At 37.6% G+C, this 13563-nt stretch overlaps 1 protein-coding gene across 1 annotated transcript in view; it reads right to left on the bottom strand.

Moving 5' to 3' along the window:
- LOC118742053 (endonuclease G, mitochondrial-like) overlaps positions 1-10079 on the bottom strand; it is a 22113-nt gene extending 12034 nt beyond the window's left edge. The window contains exon 1 of the mRNA XM_036474021.1: positions 9762-10079. Within this exon, the coding sequence (XP_036329914.1) occupies positions 9762-10079 (318 nt within the window). The remainder of the gene's footprint in view (positions 1-9761) is intronic.
- Positions 10080-13563: the final 3484 nt, after the last annotated feature.

Here is a 13563-nt window from a genome sequence, read left to right on the forward strand (position 1 = left end):
TAATGTAAATAATCGGTATCGGATACCGAAAAGGAAGTATAGGGTACCGAAATCTTTTTTAAGTATTGGGTACCGAGTATTGGGGACAATTCAGCACATCACTAGTCGCCCTCATTCTCGCCGCTCTCAGTTGTCAACTCTACGATGACGTCACGCTAAAATTACTCTCACGAATTCTGCCGCAATCGGCGCAATCTTGTATTCTATCATTCTTGTGTTTTGATGATATTTTAACATGTGTTTGAACAGGCATATATGTATGTATGTTGATAATCACTGGATTTCGTGTTGCTAATGGCATTAAAATTGACACCTTTTTTGTTGCTTCAACCTCGACTAATTTGTTATGTGCCAAATTGCGTGTTTTTCAACAAGTTTTTATATGTACGGACGGACATGCATACTCATTTGCACAAGTGTCGACCGCTAATTACTCAAACTAATTGGAATATAGTATAATACTTAAATTATAGATTTTATAACCTAAAACATTTGCACGCAACATTCCTAATTAAATCACGAAAACGCTTGTACATACATATACATAGCTTAATAGAATCCATTCTTTAGTATTCAGCCGTAAGTGTTTTAGCTATCAGTGTTACATATATCATAAGGGTACATCATGTATGGGGAAGAAGACTAGTTGAAGGTGGGATTTTAGCTTTACCATCATCCTAAATTTTAAGACCTTTCCTTATTCCAAGTTGACGTGTAGTCGCTCGACCTCGAAAATTACCTCCATTGAAGCCATACAAATACACAATAGACGTTGAAGTTTGAAGTTGAAGGGACTATCTCGTCATGACTAAATTAGTTCTTGAAAGCTAAGCCATAGCCACATATGTATGTACATATGTCACTATTGGCAGTACTATCAAGCTGTAAATCCATCTGAAGATCTCTGGGCTACACTTGCCTAACTTAACTTTTTTGAAGAATATTTTAACCCATTTGCCCTTTCAACAAACGGTCGGTCGGTAGAACGTCTGAATAAAATGGCATTTAGGAGGTCATTAAAGGGTCTAATGTATAAGTAGTACATATACATACGGGCATAGATGTATGAAAAAAGTATTTAAATATGAGTATTTCTGTTGATGGTTGCCATCACCACATTTCAAATTACCAAAGCCGCCTGCTGACAGCGAGAAAGCATTGCTTTCCAAAATGACTTTGCTCTCCACACGCCTAAACGCACGCGCCATTCACAATCGCCGCCATGACAGCTGACGCGGATTTGTAGCGGCCAGATTGATACCATTTATCGGCGATGCTGCCATTGTTTAATGCGTAATTACGTGCTTACGTGCTAACGGGCTTATAGTTGTCTAAGTGTGTGCGAACGTTTGATTGGTATTTATCATTTGACAGTTTAATTGTCAAGGAAATTGTTATGGCAGGCATGCTGGATGTGTGAATAGCAGAACAACAAGTGGGTCAGCTAAATAGGCGCAGAAAGTGGGATAGCCTGTCAGTTGCTAAGGCACGTTGGGGACATTAGGCAACATGGCGCATATGTGGGCTAATGTGAATTACAAAGGCACACATACACATCCACCTACATGTGAGTAATACATACAAACATTTACATATATATATATATATAAGTGTTACGTGATGGATTTGCCAATGACAGTTGAGTGATGAATGTTCGCACCTTCTGCAATTTGACGCAACTTGCACGCATATTATTGCTGTTGTTTTTTCATTTCTGTCATTTTCCGCTTTTGTTGCTGTATTTTGACAACACTTCTGCGAATCTATTTCACCGGATACACTCGAAGCAGAACCCAAATTTGTATCAAAGTGGGGTTATTGCCCGCAGTCTTGGTAGGTCAACACAGAGGTATATATTTGCATACGAAGCTCATTCTGGTTCTGCGCATAATCCTTCCGATAGGTGGTCTGTGGATGGGAATCATGATCTGGAAGCTTTTATGGATAGTCAAGCCCAAGTTCTGGATGCAAGCCTTGATGAACCATCTCAAAGCCAACCCCAAGTCTAGTGGCTGTAGTAAGACCTTAAACATTCTATATACCCAAATCGTACGTCATATCAAACTTTCATCCGATTCATCTCTCAGCGCTTCCCCAATTTTCTTGTCAATTTACCATTCACTTTCCGAATCAGTTATGTTATTGTAGGAGACTTAGGTCCCTGACCTTCCGCACGTCGACTGCATTCCTTACTCAACAATGTCTTAGAAAGTACAACACCTATTTGAAGCTTAGTGACAGATATGACCTGATTGAAAGAAAATAGGAATTGCACTTATTTTCTAGTTATGAATTAAGTAGGAATAAGCCCTGGCGAATACACAGAAAGGGGCAACACCAAGCATATAAAAGTGGCAAATTAGTATCATCGAGGAATTTCAGTGCAGAGGTAAATAATGTCGGCTACAGAAGTCATCCACCTCGTATTCTAGTGGCCGCTCAGAGAATCGAAAAATCGGAAGGGCTGTATCCTTTTTTGGAAGAGCAGGCTCTCGAGTTTCTTCTGGGAATGCGTGTTTCTTCGGGTGAATCGTCTTTAGTATGAAACTGTAGTGCTCAAAGCTTAGAGCTAAGTATGATAGGTGACGGAATTGGAATTGGCTAGAATTGGAACCGGTAAGAGAGTAAGGATAGCCATGCCAGCTTTCTTTCTTATGGGTTTTTGGCCCCGTACGGCATCTTTTTTAAGCTTTTGAAAAGTGGAATAGATGTCTTGCTTCCATAAATAGTAGCTATAATACATAACGCTGCCTAAAGGTGAAAAGGTGTCAAGTCAATTTTTTTAAATTTTTCAGGAGAGACGAAAAATCGATGTAATTTGGCATTATCTGTCATTCTGCATCAAAAACTAAATTTTGAAAAAAAGTTGATTTGGCACCTTTTCTCATTTAGGTAGCGATATGTGTATGTATTTAGATATATGTAGAGCCAATCTGGAGGTCAGCTAAATGCTTTCCTAAAGCGGATAAAGATATTTTCGACGATTCCAAGTGCTTCTCTTGCATATATATATCACACACCATCAGAAAGTGGGCCATATACAGAAGGCAACATACGCATACATCCTTGTAGCCTTGAAAAGTATTGAGGCATTCCTAACTTGGCAGAATTTATAAGAACTTCAGGATCGCAGTATCAAGCCTTTACCGGTTAAATAGATTATCATGCCGCTTAGAGATAGAATTATTGTCGCTATGTAGGTTGGAGTCTTTTTTGAGATGGAACGTATTCAGCTCTCATTCCTGCTTGGTGCCAACTTAAGTGTATTTATAGCATACATTTTGACTACATCTGTGGCTGCTGCGAGCGAGGGAGCCACGTGCTCGGATAGCTAAGAATAGAGATGTTTGCCCTGAAAATCAGATGGTTGCTTAAAACAACATCTTTTACAGGGTTGAGTGTAAAATTATATATATTTTGCACCCATGCAAGGGTACAAATTTTTGGAAGAAAAGAAAAGACCATTACCGGTGGGTTACCAATAGCTCTTTCTACTAGCGGCATTAGATTTTTTAGGCTGCAAATCCACTCTGTGCCCATTTGTTACAAATATGGGCCGCTTTCGTCGAAGAAATGACTTTCCTTACGATCTCATCAGAATTTTAATTATCCGAGTCATACGGGTTTCAAGTCAGAGTAAAATAGAGTACGATTGAGGAATTATCGTCTGATAAAGAGAGTATGGGCACTTCTGGGTCCCTTGATCATACGTACATAGCTTCTAGATAGGTGAACATTTAAGCAACCCAGAGCGCTGGGAAAAAATCTTCTATGTGTTTCTAATCAATCTCCTTACTGAGAGTGATCTTAATTGGTCTTTGTCTGATGGTTTAGATTTAGACACCGACATATGCGGTTAGGCTCAATAGCTCCTAAACTGAGTACAAGTTGGTTAGGTCGAATCATCTAACCGATTGCCACTCAGACACTTGACATTCTCAAGCTTTAGATTTAATTAAACAACTTGGGCCTCACTTTTTTGCTCTACTAATGAAAGTTAACAAGCAGGCATAGACTGCTTGCGAAATACTGGTCTCCGTCTCGTCAATGGGAAAATAATTAAATACGGAATATATTGCGACCGCACAGTGGACAAAACTGTTTTAATAGATTGGCGTTGACGGATTTGTACACCACGTCGTATTTATTAGTTTATGGGGCCACTGATTACAAATCTTCAGTCGGGTTTCAAAAATCCAATATGGTGGACAAATTTTGAAAAATTTATTGAATTCGCTCGAAACTTGTTACTCTGGGGTTTCTGAAAAGTGAAAAAACAATTGTATGTGTGTAGCAAAAGCGCGTAAAAAGACTATATTTTACCTTAAAGCAAACACTTCACAGAATAAGATTTTATGAATTTCGAGTCGAAACTCAGCGAAACTATTTAGTTATTTTTTTATTTAAATATTAAAATAAAATAATTTCAAGTCCAACTTTTCACGTTGAACTTACAGAGCTATATAGAATTATTTACTATGAAATAATCTTTTAATTGCCAGTTTTAATAACTTCTGTTCAGGAAAAAAATTTTGCAATAGACGCACCGTTACACTTTTAATAGGTAATCGAAACTGCACAAAAAAAAAAAAAACGATTCTCTGCTATAACTAACTGAGATAAGCCAGGAGAAAAATTAAAATAAGTACATATCTATATTCACTTCCTCTTCGGCTCATTTATAATTCACTAAGGACGGCTAAATCAATTCGCAGATCAAATCAATTGCATTCGAGTACCAAATTGAGAAGACACGTGAGTCAACTGCTAGAAGTGAACGGATAGACTCGCTGCCTTCATGACCTACCAAAGGAAGTTTTATGAAGAAGCGGAAAAAATAAGTGGAAAAGACAGCACGACTCTTGTCACACTTCTTTTATTTTTGTCCACATTGACACGCTGTATATACTACATAGTATACGCTACATGTAACCGTTGCGGTAGATAGCCGCCTGTGGGCAATGCACACAAGGACGACGGGGATATCAGCTTTCGAAGACATCACCGATACGCGCTGGGTAATCAAATTGGCATAGACATGACCGTTTAGTTGGGCTCGGTTCATAGACCGAGTGACTGATTCGCCATCTTGCTGTCTTACTTTAACTGCAGCCCACTGCAAAGTTTGTTAAGAAGTAATCCGTTAAAAATGTGCTGATTCAACGCCTTCGATTAGTATGTACGCGCGTATACACTTACATACATACATATGTAGTTAGCTTCTAGTTTTTTTCTCTTTTAAAAGCAATAGCTTTGAATTTTATTTCACCTCTCATATTTCTAGATGAAACGAGTAAAGGGAAATAAATTAAATTTCACACACTAGCTGAGCAAGTGTTGTATATACTACTATACTACTATACTTATACTTACATATCCATATGTAGTATTCATACAAAACAAAATTTGCCACTTACATAAATACTCAAGCACGCTTAGTGGCATAAACTGACCAGGTGTATAAGAGATTTGTAATGTTGAAGAGATAAGTGCAATGGGATAAATGCAATCGAGAGGTGAGACTGCATCAATCCCCACACAAAAAAAATTGGTACTGTTTTTCCACTGCAATTATAAAATGTATTATATTTTAAGACTTCGACCAAAATATCTCGCAAAAATATTAAGATTTACGTGAGCTGGACCGATTTGAAAATACCTCCAAAAATTTAGTTTTTTATTAATAAAAGCATTTCTTTAATATGTTTTGAAAAAAATTACCTGTGACTGTGTGTGTGGTGACTAGACAGCTTAAAAAATTTGCATAAAAATATTTAAAAAAAATTTTTTACGGAATCATAATAACGAGATTTTTGATGCTGTTTTTGAACTTTTTTCAAATACTGGTTTAAGAAAAACTTTCTCAAAATAAGTTTTCCCCTTTTTATATGGGAACTCTTGCTTTGCGTTGCCCTGAAACCTGAGAAAATGTTGCGTTCTTCATATGATAATGAAACAGAAAATATGCTACTCCTTCAGAAGTTCATTTCTAGAACTTAATACAACTGATTTACTTAATTGCACTGTAAGTCTTTAATTAATTTCATAGGAAAACACTTATTTCTGATGCGAAAAATAATTTTTTTTTTTCAAGCGTAAATTAAGAATCAACCGTGCAACTCTCACCCTAACGTTTATTTGAGGGCAGAAAAGGCAACATTTCTTCAAAGTTCTGGCCAAAGTGACCGTGATCTAATATTCCGAACTTCTCTCTTTAATAACCATCCCATTACACATGATATGCCGAGGGACTAGGTAATTGGAGTTTTCGCGGATCACTACGAAATATGTATATTTCTCAAAGTACATATTAAGCTTCAAAACCCGATTTCACTTCTAAAGGACGGCCGAATTTCATTTGCAGCTGCGCCTGCAAGTTATAGGAAGTACCCATAGAATTACAAAAGCCAAAAATGGCCTCTATAGTTACTATTATGGTGCTTTCTATGTAAAAATTATCCACTTTAGGAAACACTCTTTTTTCAAATTTTCAAAGTTTTGCTAAAACGTCCGTACAATTTACCGTTTAGTGTTTTTCTTTGGAAAACATAATGAATGCTAGGGGACATCAAGAAAACTCAATTGCTGCCTCATCTAATTTCCATTTCGATTAGAAGTGCTGACTTTGCAAGAGACCTAAAAATATCCCTTTTTCATTAAGCAAATATGCGCTGACCTGCAAATGCTGATTGGCTACTTGAGTTATCGCTATGCCATTTCATTTGTCAACAGCGGCTACGTGTCATGCAAATTCGTTATGTCAACAGCAGTGGAAGTGGAAGTAATGAACAACAACAAGTAAGAATGGCTAAATTCGGTCGAGCCCAAATTTTATATACCCTCGCAATATTATGTATATACCTAAATTAAAAGTAATGTGTTGCATATTAGGTGGGCGTGTTTTTTTTTGGTGAGCTGAAAAGCAATGAAGTCAATTAATGAATGTGAATGTGATTTTTTAGTACATATATTAAATCATAAATGAACGGTTCCACGACCATTGTAAAAAATTTTTTAGCAATAAAAGTTTTGCTAAGAGATCACTTTACATATTACATAGACATGTATATTTCAGGAGCTACTGAAATAATTAATGTTTCGAGTTTTCATGTACACATGTAAGTGGCCAATGCGACGTCCACTTTGAAAAAAGGTATAAACCAATTTGCAATTTTGTTTCAAAAAGTTTAAGAAAGTTGTTTAAATAATCGTTAAAATAATATTTATTCAAATAGTTATAAATTAATTTTTATTTTAAAAGATGTTTACAAATATTTGCTTAAGTTATTCTTTACAGCTATTAATATACTTATTTCAACATGTACATATGTCTAATTGGAAAAATGGTTTATTACATCATCGAATATTTTTCACTTATTTCATTTATTTGTAATAAAATATTTGAGATTAAAGTTAACAAAATTTAAATTTTCTTCATTAAAACATTTCGAATATTTGCTTATTTATTTTCTATATTCCTATATATATGTATGTGTACAATAAATATTTAATTACAATAGTTTTTTTTTATGAGAGAAGAGAAAGTATGTACAAAATAACTTTTATTGAGACGGTTAAGAGGAAGGAATTAAATCAGACACGGAAATGCAGATACTGTCATGGTAACTGTGAACTGTTTCATATACAACTGCTTTAATTTGAGTACCATTTATGTTCGAAAATGCCCAGTCAATTTGAGATCCTGCAAGAGTTGTCGAACATTCCGAATCTAATAGCGATCTAAGACTACATTCTCCTAGAAGATTTGCTATTCTATTCCCATAAGTTCTAAGGCATAGATTGAAATCCCCGACAATAATAACTTTTTGATTACACAAGTCATTACTGAGAATGTCTCGGAGCACTGATGCCATATCTCCGATAGGAAAAACGGAATTCCTGTAAAGCACCAACACATATATGTTAAGATGTTTGAATAGTACGGCTTCTAAAGACTTATGGCCAGTATACTTTTTTATAATTCTGCAAAGTTGAATTGATGAAGCAATCTCAGACTTTGCATATACTAAAATTCCTCTCTTATTCCTATTCCGTGTTGTGGTGCTATCTATCCTTAGCTCATTTAATAGAATAAAACCAGGAATTTCAAAATTTTCCGAAGGATAGCTCCATGTCTCGACGAAACATAATATATCCGAAGATAGCATCAGGTAATCGTTTCTAACATCATCTATATGAGCATGAAGGCTCTGAGCATTATGATATAAAATTTGTAGTTTTGATGTTCGTGACAACATGAAGTGGAAGGTTGGAGTAAGGGCTTTTGAGGTACTCAATTCAATAAGTTCTTTATATACTGGGTCCGATGCCGAAAATGGATTAGGTGGCTGAAAATTCCCTTGTATAAAGAGACCATCTGCACTAGTGGCTCGGCTGCAAGCTACATACAAAGCTGCCCTGGGCATCCTGGGCCGGGTGTGTACAACGACTTTGTTATACGTAGCACCCTGGCTTTTATGGATAGTTATTCCCTCAGCGGGAACAACCGGAAATTGGGTTCTTTCGATTGTAATCTGCTCATTCCTCCTATATTGAAAAGCTCTCACTGTCTTTTCAATTGGTGTCCAAGAAGTATCACCCAGATGAGACTTTTTTGATCTCGCCAACAAACCCACAGATGGTTCTAAAAATTTTAACCAAATAGTTGATGGCATGGAAAATTCGAAATCAATATGCATAAGCTGCCCCGTAGCCCCATTTACTAGTCCATCACCTGTATTGATATTTACAGTAATCATATATTTGGCTGTGGTTTTTAATGTCAAATTATATGAAAGGCCTTGCGTTTCCGAAGATTTGAAAAGGCGAACTCTCTCCAAAATATTCGAAGCTTGCGCGCCCACACCTATCCCTTTGACTACATCCTTAGCAGTTGAAAGAATAGTTGGCGTGGGGATAAGACTAAGTTTGAGTGCATTGAAATTATTAGATTCTTCGTTGGACCAGAAAAGGTGGATTGCATCATCAGGAATTTGATTCAAGTTAACCACACGGCTTTCGATTAAAGATATGTCATCATTTGTCATAGTACCGGATGCCATATTATTTAAAGCGATAGCAAAAGGCTGATCCCCTCTTTGCCTTATTACCTCAGTTAACTCAAAGTATTTAAATAATTCCCACAAAGGTGACCCAACTAAAGTACTGTAATTGTCACTAGGATTGGGAGAAAAAATCCACCTATCTCCAACTGGCGAAAGTTGCTTTAAATCACCAAAAGCAATAATGGGGATACCTCCAAATGCATTATTGCTTTTGAAGATTTGTTTAAGTCTAGCATCGATTGAACTAAACATTCGTGCCCCTACCATTGATATTTCATCAATGATTATTAATTTTAAATCAATGAGTTTTGAGTAGATTGAGTTAACGACATCATTGCTAAGTGGCCGCAACTCTAGACTTGATTGATTTACGGGAAGTGAAAAGATAGAGTGAAGTGTTAAACCATTTATTCCGAAAGCTGCCTTTCCTGTAGGGGCGCAAAGAAGAACTTTCAACGAACTTGGATTGGTTCCAGGAACGGAGTTTAGCCGATGGTTAAGAGTCTGATATATTGCATATATCAAACGACTCTTTCCAACTCCTGCTCCACCTCCCACAAACTCATAATATGGCTGATTATTTTTCATATTGTGCAGCATATGGGTCAAATAAGTTCTCTGTTTCAAGTTTAGACTACGAACTAAAAAAAGAAGGTTTTCTACGGGGATCAAAGGTGGGAGTTTTATTAGTCTTACATTCCCGCCTGAGTCCCCATCATTATTAGATGGATCTCCTTCATTTATATCTAGCAAATTCAAGCCAGGGTCTATTTCGGGAAGTGCTAGAACCCTAAACTCGTTATCTACAACAGGTGGGTTATGTTGCTCAATTGTTTCAACATCTACTTCATCGCGAAGATGATTTAAAACATTTTCGAGCTCTCGTTGATCAAAAACATCATACTGTCTTTGATTTTCCTCTATTGAAACATGATTTTCTACACAAGTTTGTTCGTTATCATTTTCAATGAGGCCCCGATGTTCATCACGCCATGGATGGTAAAGCATTACCATTTCCCTGAAGTAATCACTTCTGGCGGTATCGGGGCTAAATCTTCTGGACCTGATGACACATGGCTTGGTACGTCTTTTAACGAAACCACTACCGTCTCTCAGAGGAAGAGCATTCCCATGCCCAAGGAAGTCGTCAGCCTCCCTACCATCTTCATCATCATCACTACCTGCTATCCTTATGGCTGACTTTACATATGTATAAAGAGATGCAAAATCAGCTAAGCATACGGTTTCTAATTGAGTCGGTCGCTGAACATAATGCTCTAAAATTCCAGAAACAAATATGTCGGTCGAGTCCGATGGAAGATTCTGAAGTTGCGCTCTAGGTTTTACCATCCGCACTCGTTCTTCAGGACGAGAGGTATTTATAAAGACTTCCGCATTGCTCGCTTCCGATAGATGAAGTCCAATACTGCAATAAACTGCTTCTTGGGCGGATATTTCTGTACCAGAAATAAATTTGTGTCCTATATGCTGAAGTTTTTGCTTAATAGTATAGTTACCGGCATTCACTTCTGTTATTGCTTCATTTAAGAGCCTAGAAATCCCTCTATTTGATTTGTTTATATAGTTAATAATATATGAACAGCAGGCATATGCATCCAATATAAACTGGATATCCATATTGGCTTTATGTAGTTCTAAAATAATGGGGTTGTATGCGTTAATGAATCGATCTTCTAGTTTTCTCTTCAAAAAGATTTTTGGTTTTGCTAAACTCGATCTTAGCGCAAGCAAGTAATCATCGAATGAAATATTTATTCTTTGGTCTGTGAGAAAACTTTCAAAATTACTTAAGTTGGAAATATCAGCCGAAAGAAGATTGGAATTCAAAAAGTTTTGTATTTTAAAGTAGTTTTCCCTATGCACTTCCAAGTTTTCTACGTTTTCTGACAAAGGTAATAAAATTTGGGTGGAAGGCATAGGTGGGTAAGGAATACCAAATCGGCAAACCTGTTGTCCCCTTATTCTCTTGTACAGGAACGACTATGGTTATGCTTTTGATATCCAAGATAGTTTTCCAAGTGGCTTACGGAACCATCCGTGGAAATATACTTATCAATGAAACTAATAGCATCCGGAAAAGTAAGAGGATTTTGTAGGTCGATTTTTGGGGCGTTAATAAGCCAAAACATTCCATGTATGTGAGGGGAACCTCTTTGTTGGAATTCAACTCTCCAATAGAAATTCTTAACAGAATGTTCGTCAAAGATGCCCCGGCTTGTTTTGAAAATTTTAAGCATTTGACGGAAACGATAGTCAAAATACCTAGCACAGGTGACAGCATCTGAACGGATAAGATGATATCGCTCTTGAGTTGACAAATTATTGGCGTCTTCCTCAGAGATTTCTCTGTCGTCGACTGTTTTAGCTAAAATCACTAATAGCTCCAGCCACTGGGACTCAGCAGCTGATAGAGTAATAAAGAAGGTAGGGAGACCAAATTGGCGAATCATGGCAATAGCCTTTTTCTTCTCCGCCTCCCAGTGCGCAGGAGAAGATCTGACACCTTTCAGAACCTTATAGCCATCATCATGCTGAATCAAGCTTTGAACAAAGTTATCATTTAAAAGATTTTGAGCTGTGACTTGGTTACGACCGGCAAATTTTCGAAGGCAAACTGACGTGCTGTTCTTAATTTGCAATAATTCTAGCTTTTTGTAGTCGTAAAATAATTTAGGTAAGGTGCAAGCCCTTCTATCATACCGGCGGATTTCAGATCGTACAATTTTGTTGTACGTCTCTGTACAAGTGCGCTTTTGCCCAGCATAAATTGTAGCGAATGACAATTCTTCTGAGTCATTATCTTGTATTATATCAAGAGGCCTTTGGCCCTCGCCGGGAGCTATCACCAGACGGTTAATGTCAACGTTCTCTACAGGAACATTATCAAGAAAAGTTTCTTGGCCACCAACATTAGGCTCTTCAACAACAGGTTCAACGGGTGGGTGAACATTGGAGGATATATTATGGGAAATAACTTGTTCCCTATAAATATTTTCAATCAACGGAGCATCTTCGACAGACGCAATAAAAGGGACTTCCTCTTGGTTAGTAAAGTTCGAAATCCAATTTTCGTTGACTTCAATATTGTGCTTACGGTACAAAGGGGTGTTAACTAAAAACCGCAAAGCTTCCATAATTTTTGCAGGTCGTATGGTATCCGTCATATAATCGTGACTGTATTCCATACGCCTTCTCAAATGAATTTGAATGACATGTGTTTGATCAAACGATCGAGGAAGACATGTCACAATGTCATTCACGGAAATAGGGACATTTACAACAGCACCTTTTAGTGAACCTTGCCCTTGATACCCTAATGGGCGAATCGTCATGAATGGTAATCTGGGCATAATAAGACGCTCTTCTATAGGTGTTAGATTCTTCAGGCAATCAGGTATTTCTGGAAAATCTAGTCCATTAGCGAGACATAACTTTGGGAGCTTTTTATTCAATATTGCATTTCTGCAAGTCACACAAAAATTAAAATTTCCATTTTCGGAGGGGAATTTATCCGAAAGATAGAAGGCTGATGCAACATTCGGGTGGCTTTGGGAAACTAAATTGAAGTTTAATTGGCGTACTTGGTGTGGAAACCATAAACCCCCACAGGAAATACAAACTATTGTTGGCCCCTTTTTAATGCTTTGTAAATAAGTGCGTCTGAAGTTACTAAAGCCTGCACCATTTTCAGAATCTTCATTATCAGCATTACTATCACGTATTGATCGAATTCGCTCTGACTGCCTCTCATTTTCAACTTGTCTATTTTCTATGTCAACTCTATGAATACGTACTCGACATTGAATTCGCCGTCTCAAATCAGACGTTTCATCCCGATTTTCTCTTCTTGTGAGTCGGCGACGTTCAGTTTCCCGAATACGCTCATTTTCCCTACGTCCAGCATCTAATCGAGCTTGGTATCTTTGGGTACGATCACGTAATCGTTCCAAATGTCTGTATTCACTTCTGCTGCGCAGGATTCAGTATTGCTGGATTGCTCCACAGACCGAGTTACTGAATTTTCGCGTCGAGACCTATGCTGTAGGGTATTCCTGCTTTGCTCTACAGTACGAATTACGGAATTTTCACGGCGATTTCTATGTTGTATCGTATTTATAATTTGCTCAAAAGACCGAATCTGAGGATTCTCTCTACGAGACCTATGCTCTTGGGTATTCCTCACCTGCTCAACAGAGCGAATTGCAGAGTTTTGGCGGCGATATCTATGTCCCTCGGTATTCCTCTCTTGCTCAGCAGATCAAATTTGAGAGCTTTCGCGGCGAGATCTATGCTGTCGGGTATTCCTCACCTGCTCAACAGAGCGAATCTGAGAATTTTCTCGACGAGATCTATGTGCCTGGGTATTCCTCACCTGCTCAGCAGAGCGAATCTGAGAATTTTCTCGACGAGATCTATGTGCCTGGGTATTCCTCACCTGCTCAGCAGAGCGAATTTCGGAGTTCTCTCGGCAACATCT

This window comes from Rhagoletis pomonella, unplaced genomic scaffold (assembly GCF_013731165.1).
Source record: "Rhagoletis pomonella isolate Grant_MI unplaced genomic scaffold, Rhpom_1.0 Rhpom_scaffold_00006, whole genome shotgun sequence".
NCBI classification, from domain to species: Eukaryota; Metazoa; Arthropoda; class Insecta; order Diptera; family Tephritidae; genus Rhagoletis; species Rhagoletis pomonella.